This window comes from Hyla sarda, chromosome 13 (assembly GCF_029499605.1).
Source record: "Hyla sarda isolate aHylSar1 chromosome 13, aHylSar1.hap1, whole genome shotgun sequence".
Classification (NCBI taxonomy): domain Eukaryota; kingdom Metazoa; phylum Chordata; class Amphibia; order Anura; family Hylidae; genus Hyla; species Hyla sarda.
Window position 1 is genome coordinate 43883911 of NC_079201.1, and position 23515 is coordinate 43907425.

The following is a 23515-nucleotide window of genomic DNA, read 5'->3' on the forward strand; positions in this document are numbered from 1 at the left end:
TCAACCACCTGTGAGGTGTTAAAGCTCACTGTACCGCTGGTTACGTTCCTTGAGGGGTGTAGTTTCCCAAATCGTGTGCCTTTTTTTTTTTTTTTTTTGCTGTTCTGGCAGCTTCGGGCTTCCTTAAAGGGGTACTCCCACCCTAGACATTTTATCCCCTATCCAAAGGATAGATGATAAGTTGTCTGTTTGCGGGGGTGCCGCCGCTGGGGACCCCCCGCATTATTGCATGCGGCACCCACCTGTGTTCTCACCGGAACCGCTGGAGGGTCTGAGTCGCGACGCCGGGAACGGAAGTCCGTATCATCAGGACTCCGCCCCCGTGTGACGTCACGCCCGTCCCCTCAATGCAAGTCTATGGGAGGGGGCGTCCTTTGGATAGGGGATAAGATGTCTAGGGTGGGAGTACCCCTTTAATGTGACAAATAGAAAAGAGGGATCCCGGCACTCGTAGATTGCTGAATAAATGTTGCTTTTCATTACAGCTTCATAGCAAAATATACTTAAGCGGTAGCCGTTACGGCTATACCAGCCTTTCTCAACCGCATAATGAAACAAGGTTAACACGTGTGTTATATACAATATCCGTCTCACACAAACTACGTCACATTGGTAGCCTAGCAACGATAATTAAAAGGATAAACATTTAAAAAAGAAGAAAAACATGTACTTGTATCCTCAGTTCCATGCCATCCAGTTGTCACGGATCTCAAGTTCCTCTCTGCACTGTAAAGATATGTCACATTAATACTCATAAAATAGCTATATACAGTTAAAATAGTTACTGTGATAATTCATAATTGCAGTTTAAGCCACAGAGCGTCAGAGTGTCCAAATGATGCATCTAAAATGCTTCTTTCTTTAGGAGCTATTTTTTTTTTTTTATCACCCCCCACGTCTAGTGGGTCTATCACCTGATATTTCAATTGTGCAATAGAATGACCCTTTTCTTTAAAGTGTTGTGGGATCGGTAATAACAAATTGTTGCACCCAATACTGGATTTATGCCTATTGATGCGGTCTCACGCTGGGCTGTTTCTCCAACATATAGGAGACCGTATGGACATTTAATCAGATAGATGACATTACGAGACTGACATGTAAAAAATCCAGTAATTGGAAATTTCTTTCCAGTGTATGGATGTGTGAAAAAAATCTCCACTGATGACCTTACTACATTGAGCACAGCTCAAGCAGGGAAATGTCCCATATTTTTTAGTACTCAAAAAATGTTTGGCAGGTCTTCTGTATTGTACCCACTTCTGCCCTTTCAAGATGGTCTCTTAAATTTTGTGGTCGCCTATTACAAATACGTGGTGGATTTTTAAATTCTTCAATGGCTGCATATGAAAAAAAGAGTTCCTCTGAATGAAGGCACTGGTCCCCAGGTATTGTATTGGGGTTTTATTTGTAACGCGTTTCGATCCCGGACAGGGATCTTCATAAGGCATACAGCTTACAGAAAAAAGGCATTCATTTATATAGATAATTTGATGACCACTTCTGGAAGAAATTACTCTCTGAAGTAATTCTATAGTCATGTTTTCTACAGTCATCCAATGGTCATATTCCTACAGTATTCCCATACAGTCACCATATGTACTATCACATCTATCCACCTTTTTATAATATCATCTATTCACCTTGCTTACCTCCATGGTCCACTCGCAAATACTGGCTATACATTTAGCATATTTCTATCCATTCCCTCCGTGGCCCATCCGTAAACTCTTACAATACATTTAGCATATTTCTATCCATTCTCTGCTGTAGACAGTTAGCTGTTTGACTTTCTACTAATAAACAACATTGCACTACATTGTGTTCACCTTATTAAACAAAGGCATCCATTTCCTTCTCTTTACATCCATACATAACACTCACCAATCATGTTACTTCTCAGAGTGTGTATGTACACGTCCGGACCTTATCCGGCGATCTTGTCCTAATGTCTTACTTTCTGTGCACCACTCAGGTACTGGACATTTACAGGTTATTACTCCTGCAGTGAGTAACCATTGTAATACAACACTGCCACCTACTGGCGTCTTTTTAGTACCGATTATGCAATCTAGGCACCTGGGCCGAAATGAATGAATTTTATTGAAATGCTATTTTATATGAAGTATGCACATTTTGTATGGCACATTTGTATATTGTTTTCTCACTCTGATTTTATATACTTTTTATGCACAGTACATTTTCACCTGCCATTTTGCACACAGCATTTTTCTGGTATTCTGGAAGTGGTCAAATTGTAGTTTTTCTCTCCCTTTTATATCAATAGCTTGATATGATTTTTCTAAGATTTTCCACTGTTCCCTGACTATCTGATCGATTTTAGTAGTGAGGGGATATGATGTCCTCACAAATGGGATCACTTTCTAATCCTTCTCCTGTCGATCCGTTTGGCAAGGCATGAGAACACCCCTAATATAGTAACTAACAATGCCTCTAAATGTCTCGTCTGTGGAGATTGCGGTTTTACAAAAAGGCCTCTCATTTTGTCCAGTACATAGACTGGATACATTCCAATTGGATATAGATTTGGAGAGACTATTTTGCAATGTAAGGTTTTAGTAGTGAGGGCATATGATGTCCTCACAAATGGGATCACTTTCTAATCCTTCTCCTGTCGATCCGTTTGGCAAGGCATGAGAACTCTTTGGGGGTAGCGCCTCTCTCTAAACTTTTCGTCCAGTTCTCTCGAGGACGCCGGGGAGGCAAGGAGGCCGCCATCATCAGCGCACCAACAGGACCTGTAGTCACCAGATCTCCGGTAACCAATAGACCTCCACCCCTAATATAGTAACTAACAATGCCTCTAAATGTCTCGTCTGTGGAGATTGCGGTTTTACAAAAAGGCCTCTCATTTTGTCCAGTACATAGACTGGATACATTCCAATTGGATATAGATTTGGAGAGACTATTTTGCAATGTAAGGTTTTAGTAGTGAGGGCATATGATGTCCTCACAAATGGGATCACTTTCTAATCCTTCTCCTGTCGATCCGTTTGGCAAGGCATGAGAACTCTTTGGGGGTAGCGCCTCTCTCTAAACTTTTCGTCCAGTTCTCTCGAGGACGCCGGGGAGGCAAGGAGGCCGCCATCATCAGCGCACCAACAGGACCTGTAGTCACCAGATCTCCGGTAACCAATAGACCTCCACCCCTAATATAGTAACTAACAATGCCTCTAAATGTCTCGTCTGTGGAGATTGCGGTTTTACAAAAAGGCCTCTCATTTTGTCCAGTACATAGACTGGATACATTCCAATTGGATATAGATTTGGAGAGACTATTTTGCAATGTAAGGTTAAAGGCACATTTCACCACAGACCAGCTGAGAGGAGATTGCACAAACTGTTTCTGGTGACTACATACCTGGAGAGACACTTTATTTAAGTGACTTTAATCTGAGCATACAGAGTAATTATAATCCTCTCAAATATTACCATCCTATAGAGACTTTTTGTAATTTAGTGAAAACTGATGTACATGAATTGGTAAAAGACCTTCAGAAGTGTGATTATTGTGTTTTTGGCAATTTAACAACTTTAGATTACCATCAAACCGGCCGACAAAGGCTGTGTGGTAGTTATGATGGATACTATCATGAACAAACAGGAGATTATGCGACAATTGGCAGATAGGGACACTTATCTTGTACTGAATAATAACCCCTTATCGAGGAGTCATAAGTGATTGATTGGTGATTAATAAATACAGAGACATGGGGGTAATAGACAATAAAATGACAGTCTTTTTACAGCAAAAAAAAAAAAAACTATTACACCTGTATTTTATATATTGCCAAAAATACAAAAAGGGTTGACCAACCCTCCGGGTTGCACCATTGTCTCTTTTATGGACTCAGTCCTGACTCCATTATCAGTAGTACTTGAGAAAGCGCTTACCCCTTTGGTGAAATTAACCCCATCTTTTCTGTTGGATACCTCAGATTTTTTAGAGGTGTTGTCAACAGTCACCAGGGTCACTCAGGAAACATGGCTGGTTACTATAGACGTAGTAAGTCTCTATACGTCTATAGAGCACCAAAAGGGTCTAGAAGCGCCAAGGTGGTTAATGGAAAAGAGTAATAATAACACAAACCAAAAATATTTTTTCTGGAAATGCTGGATATTGTTCTACATGAAAATGTATTTATATTTGAAGACACTTACTACTTGCAGTGTCGAGGTTTGGCAATGGGGGGCGAACGTGGCCCCCCTGTATGCCAATGCCTATGTAACATAATATGTAAGGGTGACAAAATACAAGAGTCCATCGAGTTCAACCTAAAACCCTACTGTGTTGATCCAGAGGAAGGCGAAAACCCCCCATGAGACAGATGCCAATTGCCCCATAAAAGAGGAAAAATTCCTTCCCGAACCCAATATGGCGATCCGAATAAATCACTGTATCAACATTCTATCCACATAAATCTCGTATCCATAGCCTGTAATATTATTACTCTCTAGAAAAACATCCAGACCCCCCCCCCCCCTTGAACTTGTTTATTAAGTCAGACATCACAACATCATGGGGCAGAGAGTTCCATAGTCTTACTCCCCTTACAGCAAAGAATCTCTGTCTGTGATGATGGTGAAACCTTCTTTCCTCTAGACATAGAAGATGCCCCCTTGTTATGGTTACCGGCCTAGATATAAAAAGATCACTAGAAAGATCTCTGTATTGACCATTCATATATTTGTACATTGTGATCAGATCCCCCCTAAGACGTCTTTTCTCTAAACTAAATAACCCCAATCTTGATAACCTGTCTTTGTACTGTAATCCTACCATACCATTAATTATTTTTGTCGCTCTCCTCAGCACCCTACCCAGTTCAACCATGTCATTTTTATATACAGGTGCCCAGAATTGGACACAATACTCCATATGTGGTCTGACTAGAGATTTATACAGCGGCAAAACTATGTTCTTTTCCCGAGCCTCTATGCCTCTCTTGATACATCCCATGACTTTGTTAGCCTTGGCAGCTGCTGCCTGGCACTGATTGCTAAAGTGGAGTTTACCCCAAGTCTTTTTTGGTATAAGTTTGACCTAGTGTCTTATTATTTAGCACATAATTGTACATTTTATTTTTACGGCCCAAGTGCATAACCTTACATTTATCCAAATTAAACATAATTTGCCATGTTTGTATCCAAGCCTCCAGCTTCCCAGATTCCTCAGTAATATTATGTTATCGTCCTCTGTGGTAATCACCTTACCCAGTTTGGGGTCATCTGAAAATATAGAAATTTTACTTTGTAATCCCTCTACAAGGTCAGTATAAACATATTTAAAAGAAGTGGACCCAGTATTGACCCCTGTGGTACCCCACTTGTAACTGTCACCCAACCAGAGTCAGTTCTATTGATACTCACCCTCTACTTCCTGTCAGTGGCCAGTGACTAATCCATTTACATATGTCCTCCCCCAGTCCCAGCATCCTAATTTTATGTAATAATCTTTTGTGTGGCACAGTATCAAATGCCTTAGAAATGTCCAGATATATAACATCCACAGCTTTACCCTGATCCAATCTCTAACCTCCTCATAGAAGCTGATCAGATTAGTCTGACAGGACTGATCCCGGATAAACTCATGTTGGTGCTCTGTTAGAAGGTTATTTTCATTAAGATATTCCAGAATAGCATCTCTCAGAAAACCCATTATAAATCTTACCCACTACAGATGTTAAACTTACAGGCCTATAGTTCCCAGGCTCCCTTTTTGAATATTTGTACCACTTTTGCTAAGCGCCAGTCCTGTGGAAGAACCCCTGTCATTATAGAATCTTTAAATATAAGGAATAAGGGTCTGTCTAGCATGGTATTTAACCCCCTTCCTGCTATTGGACGTATGCATACGCCTCAGCTGCTGACAGGTTCGCGCAACTGGAAGTATGGAGATCGCTGTGACAGGCAGAGGGAACAATCAGAGTGCTCTCGCCCCTTGATCGCTCTGATTGGCTGTCCTCTGACAGTCTGACAATCACAGCGCAGATCATGTAACCGGACTGTTCTGGATCCATGATCCCGCTGTTTACAATCAGTCTGTCAGAGGATAGGGAGAGCTGAAGACGTGCTGCAGTCTGATCTGCCGTTTTCACGAAAGATCAGCTGTAAAAAGTAAAAAAAATAAAAAAGCTATAAACCACAGTATTGTCCCCCTCATCACCCCACCCCCTGCCATCCCCCTATATTATACCCCCCACCCGTCCTTTGATCACCCTCCAGTGATCACCCCCTGAGACCGTCTCCCCTTGTCCCCTGTGATAGCTGTGGCATGCTGATTAGTATTTTTTAATATAAATCAGCCATGCGCTATCACCGTCTGTGATAGTCACCCCTTGTCCCCAAAGTCTGTCGTCCCTGTGATCGTCGCCCCCTGTTACCTGTGATCGTCGCCCCTGTGTCACCAGAGACCATCGCCTGTGTCCCCTGTGGTAGCTGTGGCGTGCTGTTTGGTATTTTTTAATATAAATCAGTCCGCTATCACCGTCCGTCACTCCTGTGTCACCTGAGTTTGCCATCTGCTGTCAACTGAGACTGTCACCCGTGATCGTCGACCCTTGTCACTGTTCCTGTTGTTGTCATGTCCTTGTTATAAAAAGGGAAAAAAAGTTAAAAAAAACAGTTAACCCTTTCCCGTCACCCCTTTGTCACAACGTTACAAAAAAAACACAAAAATAAGTCACCCCTTTCCCATTATTGTCCCCCCAGTTTTTTGTGTTGTGTATATACAGTATAAGCACAACATGTCCGCCACATCACAGCGGATGTATTCGCTGGAGGAGGCCTATGACATTTTGGCCTCAGAGATACAGTCTGTGAGTGATGATGAGGACCCCACATTCCTGCTCACATCCTCAGCCAACTCAGACGTGCCACCCCCCAAGGAGTGGCCACTGCATCATCTGGCCCCTCTGGGCTTTCTGTGCCCTCGGAGCCCTCTGACCCCACATGGGTAGACCCAGAGGATTTTACACCCCAAATCCCTGGGTCTACAGGGAATGCATGGATGCAATTCCCCTATGCTGGGTTGGAGGAAAAAGGACGTTTTAAAGTAATTTTTCACAGATGAGTTGATAGATTATTTGGTGGTGTAAACCAACATCTATGCCCAACAATATATTACTTAACATCCCACCTCTAGTAACGCTCATCCAAATAGGTGGACCCCTGTGACCCCATCAGAGATGGAAAAATTTTGGGGTGTAATGCTCAGCATGGGGCTGCTGAAGAAACCCAGTATCCGTGCATATTGGAGCACCGAACTGCTCTATTACACCCCCACGTACCGCATGGTGATGAGCAGGACACGGTTTGAGATGATACTGAGGTTTCTGCATTATACAGATAATGCCGCATGCCCACCTAGAGACCACCCTAGCTTTGATCGTCTATATAAAATTAGGCCCCTTATAGACCATCTAAATACAGTGTTCCAGACGGCATATCTCCCAGACAGGGAAATATCAATTGATGAGTCCCTGGTGCACTTCAAGGGCAGACTACAATTCCGCCAGAACCTGTTCAGCAAAAGGGCAAGGTATGGCGTGAAGATGTACAAGCTCTGCGAAAGTGCATCAGGATACACGTACAGGTTCCGTGTATACGAGGGAAAAGACTCATCAATTGAACCCCCAGAGTGCCCCCCTGTCCTGTGAATGACTGGCAAGATAGTATGGGAATTGGTACACCCCATACTAGACCAGGGATACCACCTCTACCTGGACAATTTCTACACGAACGTCCCCCTATTCAAATGCTCACTGCACGTGGTACAGTTGCATGGGGCACTGTACGTAATAACATTTTACGCAGGTTATGGCCAATTTTGTATTCAGATCCAGAACTAAGACTGGCAGTAGGGGAGAGACCCCAGGTGATGTTTAGGAGGGGGCCCAACTTAAAAGACATCCTAGTTAGAAGCCATTTCTCCTCGTCTACCAATAAGCAGGCCATTACAGCATCGAGAGTGAGTGGCTCATATCCATGTGGCCACTGCCAATTTTGCAAATACTTACCTAAAGTACAGATATTTGTAAATCCATTGGACGGAAGCAGTTATCAAATCCGGCAATTTATTAATTGTTCCACCAAGAATATCATCTATATTGCGAAATGTGGGTGTGACAAATTATATGTTGGCAAAACGACACAAGATTTTAAAAGGAGAATTTCTAAACATCTCAGCACTATTCGAACAAATACTGATACGCCCCTTGCAAGACATATGAGGACAGTACATGGTGCCAACATATATGATTTACAATTCTGGGGTGTGTGTCAAAAAAATGTGGGCCAACGCAGAGATAATCTGGATAAACTCCTATTACAAGAGGAATCCAGATGGATATAAATATTGTGCACCAGAAGTCCTTATGGTCTTAACGAAGGTTTCTCTTTTGGAGCTTTTATTTAATTTGTATCCGATATAGACGGCATTATTATTATATCTTTTTTGTTCCCGTGGTATTATATTGGTCCAACAATATTATATAGATATTAATCAGTTTCATAATACAACATAATACAACTATAGAAGGTTCATGGCTGATATGTGCTTTATTTAATTTTGATGACTGTGTTAAACAAATATTTTGTTTGTTATTTACATCATGCACTCTGGTTCTATAGATCTTAATCTGTTAATACAGATATTATAGATATTATTACCTCTTGTTTGAGTTGTGATTCAAAATATTAAGTATTATTACTTACCTTGCTGAAATAAATACTTACAATTACAATATATTACACATAATCTCTATTTCATTATGTTTGGTCTACAGACCATTCATCAAAATAGTAGCTGAGAGAAACCTCAGGTATACTTAATTTGCTGAAATAAACACTCACAATTATAATACATTATTTTTAATCACTATGTTTGGTTTACAGACCATTCATCACAATAGCAGCTGAGAGAAACCTTAAGCACATTTTCTAAGTGCTCTGACATGCGCACAAGAGAGATTCCACGGCTAAGTGGTTCAAGTTTGTGCATGTGCGTATACTTTAACATCGTAGATATTATGCTGTGTGCGAACCGCGGGAGGTAACGGACCTCCCGCGGTTCGCACACAGCATAATATCTACGATGTTAAAGTATACGCACATGCGCGAGATCGGGAATCACATGACCGCTGTATTTTGTAAACAGGAAGAGGATCTATCCCGTGCGACGGAACTAGATCAGATGCCGGCGCTGGAATCACTAGCTTGACCTAGTGTCCCCTGTAGAAGGCGAGTCCTTATTGGTCAATACTAGTGATATATTAGTTATTATAAACAGGAATGGCTAATGATTAAGGGGAGGTTCCTGGATAGGTTATAAAAGGAGCCTCCCACTGCTACACGTGTCAGTATGTCTCAAACCCCTGAGGACATGGTGGGCACCACGAAACATGTAGGGAAGACATCGTTTAGCCTTTTAATCAATAGCGACTAGTCCCTTGAGAGACGACGTACTGCAGACGTCCAGTGACTAACATACCTCCTATATAGGATTTGATTCTACTACAACAGGCACTGTGCTAGTGTTTTTAAGCACTAATTTGATCCTTTTAATTAAACACAATAAAAGTGAAGTTTTATACACCTATAGGTGAATTATAAGAGGGGGATATTGTGATATAGGGTTTTTTTTACCTCATCACCTTTGGGTGATTGGGGTTTAGTTTTTCACAACTCCGTAATGGCACTTGCTTTAAACTAGGAGGTACCGAAATAAAAACTAAAGACTTCATGTGCCGCAAAACGAATTATGTAATTTATGCTCTCACTTGTGACTGCGGACATTTTTATATAGGTAGCACTACACGTTCAATGCATATACACCTGTATTCTTTAAAATCCGTCAAGGGATCTCCTAGAGTTATGCAGCACATGAAAGAAACATTGTAACAACCCCTCAGCACTGAAATTCTTTGGTATAGAAAAGATCCCGGCACAGGAAGGGTTAAACAGAAAGAAAACCCTGCTCTGAAAAGAAGCCTCTTGGATATTAAAAACAGAGGAAAAAAACAAGGAAACTTAGGTCTCAACAATAAAATTGATTTAGGAATGTTTCTATAATATAACATTGTATATTTTATATTGCCTGTATATGGTTTTAATATATCTTATTTTAGATCACATGACCATATGTGAACACCTTATCTGTGACGTCCGTGTTCCAGGGTATTTACCGATACCGGCATCACAGACAGGTGTGGTCTGACGAAGCCCGCATGCGCGGGTGAAACGGCTGTCACACCTTAGACGTTAGCAGCCTCCTGCACTTTATGTCTACACGAGCTGCTCGGGTCTTGCTTTGATCTTCACTGTAAAATAAAAGAAATCCTTTTCTACTAATACGGGGCGAGTTTATCTTTTCTTCTACTTGGACACTGAATATTGTACCGCACTTTATGCACTTCAAGATAGCACTCCCACATAAGTACATGTATACCGTGAGTGAGGTTCATTAATATTAGCTACCGATACTGACTGAAGATATCTGCCGCTGGTGCTCAGCATTGCTGTTTCTACTTGGGATTAGTTTACAAATCTGTTTAACTTTTTGGCATCAGTTGATTAAAAAAAAGTTTTCCACCAGAGTACCGCTTTAATTCTTGCAAAACTCTGGGATGGATGCCATCTGGGCCTGGTGATTTTTGTGTTTTTATGTTACTAAGGCAGCACCTCATCTTTTCTTGGTTTAAACTGGTGAGATTTGCCAGAGAATGTATTATGTTCCCTCCCCTGTTATCTAGCATTGGATTTTATTTTGTAAATATAGAAGTGAAGAAGTCATTTAGTAGATTGGCCTTTTCCTCATCCTTCTTCACCATTACCCCAATATTATATGTCACACTATGAAGATCAGTATATCTTTCCACATCATCTCTTGCCAAAAGCATGCCAAAATTTTGCGGAGATTTAAAGCTGATATTGTGTGCATATGGGAGGGGCCACGTTCGGCCTTACAGGAGTTTTTTTGAACACATGGACTCCCATAAGAGAGGAGTTAAAATTCACCTTGACAGCAGACAAGGTACAGATGAGTTTTTTAGATACAAGGATCAAGAAGGACAATTGTGGGGGTCTCTGTACGGATCGATTTAGGAAGCCAACTGACAAAAATAGTCTTCTACATTACACCAGTGCTCACCCTCCTTCCACAAAACGGGCCATTCCCAATTCACAGAGACAAAGGATCCAAAGAATTATTACAGATCCTACCAAAAGAGAGGTGAGATTGAGAGAGCTGGACGAAAAGTTTAGAGAGAGAGGCAACCCCAAAGAGTTCTCACACCTCGCCAAACAGATCGACAGAGACAAGAGAAGGATAAGACAGTGATCCCATTTGTGAGGACATATCATCCCCTCACTACTAAAATCGATCAGATAGTCAGGGAACACTGGAAAACCTTAGAAAAATCATATTCAGCCATTAAAGAATTAAAAAAATCCACCACATATTTGTAATAAGCAACCACAAAACTGAAGAGATCGTCTTGTAAGGGCAGATGTGGGTACAAAACAGAAGAACCGCCAAACATTTTTGAGTACCAAAAAATCTGGGACATTTCCCTGTTTGAGCTGGGCTCAATTTAGTAATATCATCAGAGGAGATTTTTTTCACACATCCATACACTGAAAAGAGATTTCTAATTACTGGATTATTTACATGTCAGTCTCCTAATGTCATCTATCCGATTAAATTTCCATGCGGTCTCCTATACTTTGGAGAAACAACCCAGCATGTAGGAGACCGCATCAATAGGCATAAATCCAGTATTAGGTGCAACAATCTGTTATTACCGATCCCACAACACTTAAAAAAAAGGGTAATTCTATTGCACAATTGAAATATCAGGTGATAGATGAGGTGCTCCCACCTAGACGTGGGGGTGATATAAAAAATAGCTCCTAAAGAAAGAAGCATTTTGGATGCATCACTTGGACACTGATGCTGCGTGGGTTAAACCGCGATTATGAATTATCACAGTAACTATTTTAACTGTATATATCTATTTTAAGAGTATTAATGTGACATATTTTTACCTTGCACAGAGCAACTTGAGACGTGACGGCTGAATTTTTTGTGAAAATAATAATATTTTTCATTTTCACGTCCAACTTTAACAAAAATTTGTCAAACATTTGTGTGGTGTTAAGGCTCACTGTACCCCTTGTTACATTCCTTGAGGGGTTTTGTTTCCATGTGTTTTTTTATTTTTATTTTTTGCTGTTCTGGCACCATGGGGGCTTCCTAAATGCAAAACCTTAATAATTCAATCTCAAATTTCTTAAAGTTGCTCCTTCCCTCCTGAACCATGTCGTCCATCCACAGAGCACTTTACATCCACATGAGGTATTTCCATTCTCGAGATGAATTGGGTTATAAATTTTGGGGGCTTTTTCTCCATTTACCACTTGTAAAAATGTAAACAAAGGGACTACAAGAACAATTGAGATTTTGTGTTTTCTCCTCTACTTTGCTGCTATTTCTGTGAAACACCTTAAAGGGATACTCCCGTGGAAAACTTTTTTTTTAAATCAACTACTGGTGCCAGAAAGTTAAACAGATTTGTAAATTACTTCTATTAAAAAATCTTAATCCTTCCAGTACTTTTTAGGGGCTGTATACTACAGAGGAAATGCTTTACTTTTTAGATTTAGAGGGCACCTGCCATATTACTCCTCCATCTATTGTCCTCTACTACCAGTCCCCTGTGCTATATACTGAGGATATTCAGGTTGTATACATATTATTGGTGTTGTGGGGACAGGACTGTATTGATTTAACATTCTTGTTGTATGATAGGTTGATAACCTGAGTATTTGTGGAGGCAGGTGCCCTGGGTGGAGTTTCTCCCCTTCTTTTTGGTAGGGGGTTCCCCCCCCCCCCCTCGTTTGTGCAGTGGCCAATTGGGCCTTTTTTTAATTGGTTTTAACTGTATTGTCTGCTTTTTGTACTATTTATATGTAATAAAGACATATTTTTTGGATTACAGTTATTGTGGGTGTGCATTATATTGCGTATCTCTCTTTCTTTTTGTGTAGTTACTTTTTAGATTTCTCTGACGTCATGACCATAGTGCTCTCTGCTGACCTCTGCTGTCCATTTTAGTAACTGTCCAGAGCAGCATATATTTGCTATGGGGAGTTTCTCCTACTCTGGACAGTTCCTAAAATGGACAGCAGAAGTCAGCAGAAAGCACTGTGGACATGACATAAGAGAAATCTAAAAAGTAAAGCATTTCCTCTGTAGTATACAGCCCCTAAAAAGTACTGGAAGGATTAAGATTTTTTAATAGAATTAATTTACAAATCTGTTTAACTTTCTGGCACCAGATGATATATAAAAAAAGAAAAAGTTTTCCACGGGTGTACCCCTTTAAGGGTAAACAAACTGTGGTGTGGGTATGATGAGGGCAGATTGAATTACCCTAGGGGCAGATGGCATTAACCCATTGTATTCATGATGCCAGGGTGTGGTTTAACCTCTACACCACCCGAAGATATACTGCTGGATCCTGGGCTAGGCACAGGGGCAAATGATGACTCCGACGCCAAGTTACGGAACAACGGCAGCTTTACTGAGTTAGACAGGTGTAACAGCCTTAACAGCTTATCCAGGCTTAAGGAGGTGACCATTGACTTCAGAGACCTCAGGGCTCGCTGGGACTTGAAGTGGACTTGGAAAATTTGATGCAGGCCCTCATACAGGTTTGACGTTCACCTGTGGGGTAGTGGACTTTTGGATGTGTGGCTGTGTGGTAGGCTTCAGGCCTCCTCAGAACATTCTCTCTATCTGCACTTGACCTCACTGTACTCAGCAAAGACTCAAAGAGACTAAGATACTAAGAGTGAGCTAGCTCCATTCAGGGTTTATATGGGGAGACTCAGGACTCAGGAGGGGTCCCATATGTCCCTGGTACCTTCCTTGGTTACAATGGATAGCAACATTACTTAAATTCATATGACAAGTTATATACATTTGATAATACAAGTGGTAGTAAACTATTTAGGGGATACAGACAAAAGAAGGGCCCAGTGGTCACTGAATGGAGTCTGCCTGATAGGGCAGCAAGGGTACAGGGGTGCAACTCCTGTACTGGGCCACTACAAACTCACCCTCTTAACAGTAGCTGTCCTCAGCACCCAGTCCTGGAGGGCGGACGAACATGAAGTGGCTGCTGAGGCCGGGCAAAAACGGTGGATACAGTTCCTGGGGCATTTTGAGACAATGTCCTTCACAGGGCTCGTGAACAGATGAACTGGGGCAGAGTCCATGTGGCATCAGAGGAGTACGTACTGCGCTCTTGCACCACTGGCAAGGTGATGTATTGGCAACCCCCCCCACTCGAAATACATATGGATTAAATACTCTGCCTTGCTGTATGGATTAGATACTGGCTTCCCCTATATGGATTAAATACCTTGCCCCCCTATATGCATTAAATACTGTCATGATATGATACTGTGCCCCCTCCAAATGGATTAGGTACTGTGCCCCCCCATATGGGTTTGATACTGTGCCCCTCTTAATGGATTAGATACTGTAATTGTATCATACTACGGCTCCCCCCATGCATCAAATACTCTGCCCCCCTGTATGGATTAGATAATGTGCGCCCCTATATGGATTAAATACTGTGCCCCCCTATATGGATTAGATACGGTGACCCCCGATATAGTTTGGGGGGCACAGTATTTAATCCATATAGAGGGAGCATAGTATCTTATTCTTATTCCTATGGGGGGGCAGCATAGTATTTAATTCTGATACATATGGCGGCGCAGTAACTAATTCTTATCCATGGGGGGGGGGGGGGGGGGGGCATGGTATCTACTTCATATGGAAAGTACACAGTATCTAATCCATATTAGGGGGTAACAGAGTATCTAATCCAAACAGCAGGGGCACAGTATATAATCATATATGGATCAATATGGATAAGATACTGTGCCCCCCCCCCAACATGGATTAGATACTGTGCCCCCCTGTATGGAATAGATCCTGATTGTGCTACAACCTGCTGGCATAGGATAATATATGGCTTAAATCAGGGGTCCTCAAACTGTGGCCCGCCGAAGACATTTATCCGGCCCGCCGCTGCCTGGGACATTCCTGTGTCCCGAACGAAAGATGTTTTCGGGACACAGGGATGCGCTCTCGGAGGCCCCGCGTTTACTTTAAAAACACAGGGGCCGCCGGGAAGGTGGCACACGCAGGGTCATCACTGACTATCCGTGTGTGCGCCCATAGCAACGTGTGGAAGAGTGTGGAAGAGCGGAGCAGCGATGAGGACGTGCGCTGGTCAGCTTGGTAAGTGTTACCAGCGGCATGTCAGCTTCGGTGCTCCGACCACCACTCCTTCGGTCCCGGGACTTACTGCTATGTCTGGACCGGAGGAGCGGTGGTCGGAGCACTGAAGTGGGGCAGAACACAGGCACACAGCCTCCAGCCATACACTGTATGGCTGGAGGCTGGATGTATGTGGGGGAACATACTGCACCTAATGTGGGGGAACTATACTGCACTTAATGTGGGGGAACTATACTGCACCTAATGTGGAGGACTTGTACTGCACCTACTGTGGGGGAATTGTACTGCACCTACTGTGGGGGAATTGTACTGCACCTACTGTGGGGGAATTGTACTGCATCTAATGTGGGGGAATTGTACTGCATCTAATGTGGGGGAACTGTACTGCACCTAATGTGTGGGAACTGTACTGCCAACCCTAATGAGTGGGAACTACAACCTAATGTGGGGGGATCTATACTGCCAACCTAATGTGGGGGGAACTGTGCTGTGTACTTAAAGTGGTAGTCCACTAATAAGATATATAAGTGTGCATATGAATTTGTTCATGTTTTTTATCTATAGTCTGGCCCTCCAACAGTTTGAGGGGCCGTGAACTGGCCCCCCGTTTAAAAAGTTTGAGGACCCCTGGCTTAAATCTTCTATATACTTATTAAAGCTAACAAAAAAAAAAACCTTTTTGATCCGCGCTTGCATGCTCCAGACACTACAGACCCGGCCCATGCTCAGCAGTGGTGCGCGGGTCCCTAGGCTCTGGAGAAAAAAATGCCCTGGGCCTCCTACCCCGCTAGGAACAAAACTAAGCCCATTTTTTGGTGGGGGTCCCACTACTAGGACATAGTGAGGAAAACACACAATGATATCAGTGACCTAAGTGATATCTTCTGTTGTCTTTCCTTTTCTTCTTCATCTGGTCCAGACGCCATGAGAGCTCACAGCTCCATGATGCCCGGACATCATAGGTTGCTCACTCTGTCAGTAGATCCTCATCATCTGTATGACAATAATAATTATAACTCTGTCAAATACTCAGCCCCTGAATATAATACTGCCACACACTGTACCCTCTGAATATAATACTGCCCCACACTGTACCCCTGAATATAGTACTGTCCCACACTGCACCCCCTGAATATAATACTGCCCAACACTGTACCTCCTAAATAGGATACTGTCTCACACTGTACCCGCTGAATATAATACTGGCCAACACTGTACCCCCTAAATATAATTCTGCCACACACTGTACCCTCTGAATATATTACTGCCCAACACTGTACCCCCTGAATATATTAATGCCCGACACTGTACCCCCTGAATATATTAATGCCACACACTGTACCCCCTGAATATAATTCAACCACATACCCTGTCCTGTCCTCCTCCAAACCTTTTGTCCTCCTCCAGGCTCCTCTTCCCTCCTCCCCAGACCCCTAAGCCCTGCTCCAGAAGGCTATAAGAAAATGATAGGAGTTGTAGTCATGCAATTGCTGGAGAGCAGCAAATTGGATCACTAATGTAAACCAATATTCCCTAACCCATTAGTGGTGTATTTTTGTTTTGTGCTGCCCTAGGCCATCCCATACTCAATTGTCCCATGGCCCCTCACCCCTCCCATTAATGTACAGTATATATGTATGTATGATATATGTGTATGATAGATGTGTGATCTATGCTACATACACACATCTATCATACACACACATCATACATAGCAAAAGAAGAGACTGTCCAGCGCAGAACGTGCAATATTCAACAATTTATTGTTTAAAAACGGACATGAGGACAAGGAAAGTCATGTGAGGTAGTCAGGTGTTTCCCTATATAATGAAACCCTTTCTATGGAGTACTATGTATGACTAAGGGTGTATACTGACACCTGAAAAACGTCACATTACTTTCCTTGCCCTGATGTCTGTTTTTAACCAATAAATTGTTGAAGACTGCACGTTCTGCGATGGATAATCTCTTCCCTTGCTATAATGTGCTATTGGTGTTGCACCAGTCCGAGACGTGGTGGGGAGTTGCAGGTGAGCTGGTCACTGCTCGTTGTTTCTAACAGATCATACATACATACCTCTACCACACACACACATCATACATAGATATTCCTCCATCTTCTGATCAGCAAGCCCCCCCCCCCTCCCATCCTCGGTCTCCCCATCAACCTCCCCCATTCTCAGTCTCCTCATCAACCCCCCCCCCCCCCGATATCCTAGGTCTCCTCAACCCCTACCCATCCTCGGTTGCCTCATCAGCCTTCAACCCCCCTTTCTCCATTCTAGGTCTCATCGTCGGCTCCCCCCCCACATCCTCGGTCTCCTCATCCATTCCCAAGCCAGTCCCCTTACCGTCTAGTGCCACGGTGCTGGTAAAATGTGTGGTGGCGGAAGCTGCTCCTGTGTGAACTGCCAGGGATGTCAAAGGGTTGCAGGCAGGCACACATCAGGGGCTTGAAGCAGACATGCATGCCTGCGTGGGGCACATCTGCTCCCAGCAGCCCCTGGCCTGTCCGGCCCTGCACAGATTTTTAAATGGCCCGCAACCAGGAAAAAAACAGATATGACGAGACCTGTTATTTTCTCTGTGCTTCTTATAGGGACTGAGGAAGCAATTTTAATCCCCATAGCAAATCCCCATAGCAAACCTCTTCTAAAATGGGCGGTTCCCGAGACACGTGTCATCAGAGAGCACTTAGACAGAAAACAATAGCCTTAAATTCAGAAGCTCATAAGTACTGCACGGATTAAGATTTTTTTAATAGAAGTAATTTACAAATCTGTAACTTTCTGGAGCCAGTTGATATATAAAAAAAAGTTTTTTCCTGGATAACCCCTTTAATCCGTCCAGTACTTATTAGCTGCTAAATACTACAGAGGAAATTATTTTCTTTTTTTAACACAGAGCTCCCCGCTGACATCACAAGCACAGTGCTCTCTGCTGACATCTCTGTCCATTTTAAGAAATGTCCAGAGTAGGAGAATATTCCCATAGCAAACATATGCTGCTCTGGACAGCTCCTAAAATGGACAGAGATGTCAGAAGAGAGCACTGTGTTCCAAAAAGAAAATAATTTCCTCTGTAGTATTCAGCAGTATACTTGCATTATTTCTTGGTGAAAAATTCCAAAATTGGACATGCCATATTAATTACATATTGATTCACATATACAATGGAGGAGATTTATCAAAGGATTTAGACTGGTTTTTCCTGTCTAAATTTGTCACACAGAAAGTCGCAGTCTAAATATGTGCGACTTTTCTGCGACTTTTGCTGTAGAGGATTTTTAGAACATGATGCATGCAAGTCTATTTTAGACGGAAATGCATTGGAAAATGCATTGGTGCTGAATTTATCAAGTGCGACTTTTGTGCGACAAGTCGCATCTGCCCAAAATACGCTGAAATGTCAGACCATGTTGGAGCAGGTCTAAATGCAGTTTAAGCTGTAGACCCTGAAGTCTGAGCACAGAATTTATCAAGGGTTGTGAGACCTTTGATAAATTAGGAGCACAATAGACAGGAGACTACCACATACGCTGGCCTATAAGCATAACCAGAATAGACTAGATTAGTAAATCTCCCCCAATGTCTACTTTGTGTTTGCATCATAAATTTGACATGCTTTTACTTAGAGGGCTTCAAAGTTTAGCATCAATTTTCCACAAAAATTTCTAAATTTAACTTTTTCAGGGACCAGTTCAGTTTTTAAGTGAATTTGAAGAGCTTTTTTGTTAGAAATCCCCCAAAATGGATCTTATTATGAAAATTGTACCCCTAAAAGTATTTAAAATGACATTCAGAAAGTTTGTTAACCCTTTAGGTTTTTCACAGGAATAGCAGCAAAGTGGAGGAGAAAATTCTAAATCTTCATTTTTTACACTAACATGTTCTCGTAGACCCAAAATTTGTAATCCAATTTCTCTTGAGTAAGAAAATACCTCATTTGTGGACGTAAAGTGCTCTGTGAGCGTACTACAGGGCTCAGAAGGGAAGGAGCGACAAAAAAATCCCACATGGCTCACTATTTGGAAAACTACAACCCACAAGGAATGTAACAAGGGGTATAGTAAGCCTTAACACCCCACAGGTGATTGACACACTTTTGTTAAAGTGGCACAAGAAAATGAAAAAACATTTATTTATTTTTTTTGCTAAAATGCTGGTGTTACACCCCCCCCACACTTTTCATTTTCACAAGGGGTAATAGGAGAAAATTTGTAACCCTTTTCTCTCGGATAAGGAAATACCCCATATGTGGATGTAAAATGCTCTGTGGGTGCACTAGAGGGCTCAGAAGGGAAGGCGTGACATTGAGCTTTTGGAGAGCGAATTTTGCTGAGATGGTTTTTGGGGGGCATGTTGCATTAAGGAAGCCACCATGGTGCCAGAGAAACAAAAAAAATGCCCACATGGCACAATATTTGGGAAACTACACCCCTCAAGGAACGTAACAAGGGGTACAGTAAGCCTTAACAGCCCATAGGTGATGGATGAATTTGAAATTGAAATTGAAAAATTCGATTTTTTTCCCTAAAATACTGGTGTTACCCCAAATTTTTCATTTTCACAAGGAGTAATAGGACAAAAAAATCCCCCAATATTTGTAGCACCATTTCTTCTGAGTATGGAAACACCCCATGTGTGGACATTAAGTGCTCTGCGGGCGCACTACAATGCTCAGAAGAGATGGAGCGCCATTGGGCTTTTGTAGGGAGAATTTGTTTGGAATGGAAGTCAGGGGCCATGTGGGTTTTCAAAGCCCCCATGGTACCAGAACAGTGGACCCCCCCCCCCTACATGTGACCTCCCATTCTGCAAACTACACCCCTCACAGAATTTAATAAGGGCTGCAATGAGCATTTGCACCCCACTGGCATTTGACAGATCTTTGGAACAGTGGGCTGAGTAAATGAAAAATTTCATTTTTCATTTTCACAGAACATGTGGGGGTGTCCATTGTTCTGGCATTACGGGGGCTTTGTAAACACTCATGGCCTTCAATTCCGGACAAATTTTCTCTTCAAAAGCATAATGGCGCTCCTTCTCTTCTGAGCATTGTAGTGCACCAGCAGAGCACTTTACATCCACATATGGCGTATGTTCTTACTCAAAAGAAATGGGGTTACAAATTTTGGGGGGCTTTTTTCCTATTTTCCCTTGTGAAAATGAAAAATTTAGGGTAACACCAGCATTTTAGTGAAAACATTTTTTTTTTCATTTTCCCATCCAAATTTAACGAAAATTCGTCAAACACCTGTCAGGTGTTAAGGCTCACTATACTCCTTGTTATGTTCCGTGAGGGGTGTAGTTTCCAAAATGGGGTCACATGTGGGTATTTATTTTTTTCATTTATGTCAGAACGGCTGTAAAATCAGCCACCCCTGTGCAAATCACCAATTTAGGCCTCAAATGTACATAGTGCGCTCTCACTCCTGAGCCTTGTTGTGCACCCGCAGAGCATTTTACGCCCACATATGGGGTATTTCTGTACTCAAAAGAAATTGCATTACAAAATTTGGGGGTCTTTTTTTCTTTTTACCTCTTGTGAAAATAAAAAGTATGGGGCAACACCAGCATGTTAGTGTAACATTTTTTATTTTTTTTACACTAACAGGCTAGTGTAGCCCCCAACTTTTCCTTTTCATAAGGGGTAAAAGGAGAAAAAGCCCCCCAAAATTTGAAGTGCAATTTCTCCCGAGTACGGAAATACCCCATATGTGGCCCTAAACTGTACCCTTGAATTACGACAGGGCTCCGAAGTGAGAGAGCGCAGTGCGCATTTGAGGACTAAATTAGGGATTGCATAGGGGTGGACATAGGGGTATTCTACACCAGTGATTCCCAAACAGGGTGGCTCTAGCTGTTGCTAAACTCCCATCATGCCTGGACAGTCAGTGGCTTTCCAGAAATGCTGGGAGTTGTTGGCAACAGCTGGAGGGAGCCTCCTGGAGGGAGGGAAACACTGCCTACAATACGTTTTCATTTTTATTGGGGGGGGGGGGCAGTGTAAGGGGTGTGTATGTAGTGTTTTACCCTATATTATGTGTTAGTGTAGTGTTTTTAGGGTAAATTCACACGGGCGGAGGTTTACAGTGAGTTTCCTGCTAGGAGTTTGCGCTACGGCGAAAAATTTGCCGCAGCTCATACTTGAAGCAGGAAACTTACTGTAAACCTGCCCGTGTGAATGTACCCTGTACATTCACATGGGGAGGCAAACCTCCAGCTGTTTCAAAACTACAACTCACAGCCGTGCATGCTGGGAGTTGTACTTTTGCAACAGCTGGAGGCACACTGGTTGGAAAACCTTCAGTTAGATTGGCACAGACTGGCTCTGCTCGGCGGCTGGCCCGGTGCGTCTGTGCGGTAAAACCTCAGGGTTCCGCCAAAGATGTGGAGAATATTGCGGCAAGCAGCTGTGGTGAGTGGACGCAGGCAATGATAATCCAAGTGACGTGTGTGGACGGCGTTCTCGTGGTGGAGTAAGCACGTCCCAGTTGGTCTCAAACAGTGGTCCCTAATGCAGGGGGTTCCAGCTGTTGCAAGTCTGGATAACTTGAATTGGATCCTAGAGGTGGTCAATAAGGTAGGGTAGAGTGCTAGATACGTTTCGGGAGACCTCTTTTTCAATAGCTTTGATTATCATTGCATTAACTTGTCTGTCGTCTAGGCCACAGCAAGGACCCTGCTTGGACTATTCTGTGCAATTTAATAAAATATTTTAATATATACAAACAGTCCTATTCTAACTATTTCATATATTCATATTACTAGGTTCTGTTACCTAACTCAGTATTTTTCAACCAGTGTGCCTCCAGCTGTTGCAAAACTACAACTTTCAGTGTGTACTTATCGCCGAAGGGCATGCTGGGAGATGTTGTTATGCAACAGCTGGAGGTACGCAACTACAACTCCCATCATGCCGAGACAGCTGTTTGGGCATGCTGGGATTTGCAGTTTTGCAATATCTGGAGGGCTATAGTTTATAGACCACTGCACAGTGATCTCAAAACTGTGGCCCTCCAGATGTTGCAAAACTACAAATCCCAGCATGCCCAGACAGCACACTGTTGTGTGGGCATGCTAGGAGTTGTAGTTTTGCAAGATCTAGAGGGCCACAGTTTAGAGATCACTGCACAGTGATCTACAAACAGTAGCCCTCCAGCTGTTGCAAAACTGCAAATCCCAGCATGGGGCAAACAGCATGGGGCAAACAGCTGTCTGGGCATGCTGAGAGTTGTAGTTTTGTAACATCTGGAAGGCTACAGTTTAGAGACCACCGCCACCGGCTTCTGTAGAAAGGGAGCCGCATCGCCGTCCTCTTCTGCCGCCGATCGCCGCCTGCTGCTGCCGCCAATGGGTAGGTGGACTTCGGCGTCAGTCCTCCTCGGTTTCCCCATTCTGCCTCGCCTATTGTGGGTGGGCAGAACAGGGAAACCGAAAGTTAACCCCCCGCCCCCATCTGCTATTGGTCGTCACTTCTAGACGACAAATAGCAGGGATAGGAGGGGTGGCAACCCTGTCACCTCATTCCTATCCCTTCAGGGGGATCGTGTTTGTCTTGGACAACCCTGATCCCCCTTATTTTCCCGGTCACCATAGACCAGTATGACCCGGAATCGGCGCAAATCACCGGTGTGAATTCATCGCCGACATTGGGGGGGGGGGGGTCTGATTATAGATATCAGCGGGGGCGTACAGGTACGCCTTTGGTCCTTAACCGGTTAAGGAGTATTTTGTTTTTAAAGTATTGTTAATTCACAAAAAAAAATTCTGTGTTTACATTGTTACTATGGTGATAGTTTACCTTACCTTTATAAACACTCACTCCTGTGTAGTCAAGTTAGGGGCCTGACTAAGCGCTAATTGCACGATACGGTCCTTTTTTTTCATTTCCATTATCACAAGTCTGAGCACCACACCAACCCACTGCAGGGCCTTGGCAGAAGTGAAGAATATTGTGAAGGCACCATCCACCACTTGCAGACGTGCTGGACAAAGCATGGAAAATTTATATCCTTTGGCACGGAGCCTTAAACATACTTTAGTATACTGGGTCCTCTGCTTACAGAGGTTCACCGTGTCTGGGTAAAAGGACACTGTGCTGTCTGCTGTCATTGAAGAGAACCTCTCACTTGATCAACACAGCTCTCAGGATAGTGTCTCTGTCTTTAAAGTG

General features: G+C 42.9%; 1 protein-coding gene across 10 annotated transcripts in view; it reads right to left on the bottom strand.

Moving 5' to 3' along the window:
* The window catches only part of TBC1D16 (TBC1 domain family member 16), a 564967-nt gene that overhangs the window by 236206 nt on the left and 305246 nt on the right, over positions 1-23515 (bottom strand). The window contains exon 10 of one of the 10 annotated variants that reach the window (XM_056550069.1): positions 671-726. The exons of the other annotated variants lie outside the window; for them this stretch is intronic. Coding sequence (XP_056406044.1) covers positions 671-726 — 56 coding nt within the window. The remainder of the gene's footprint in view (positions 1-670; positions 727-23515) is intronic. 10 annotated transcript variants of the gene reach the window in all.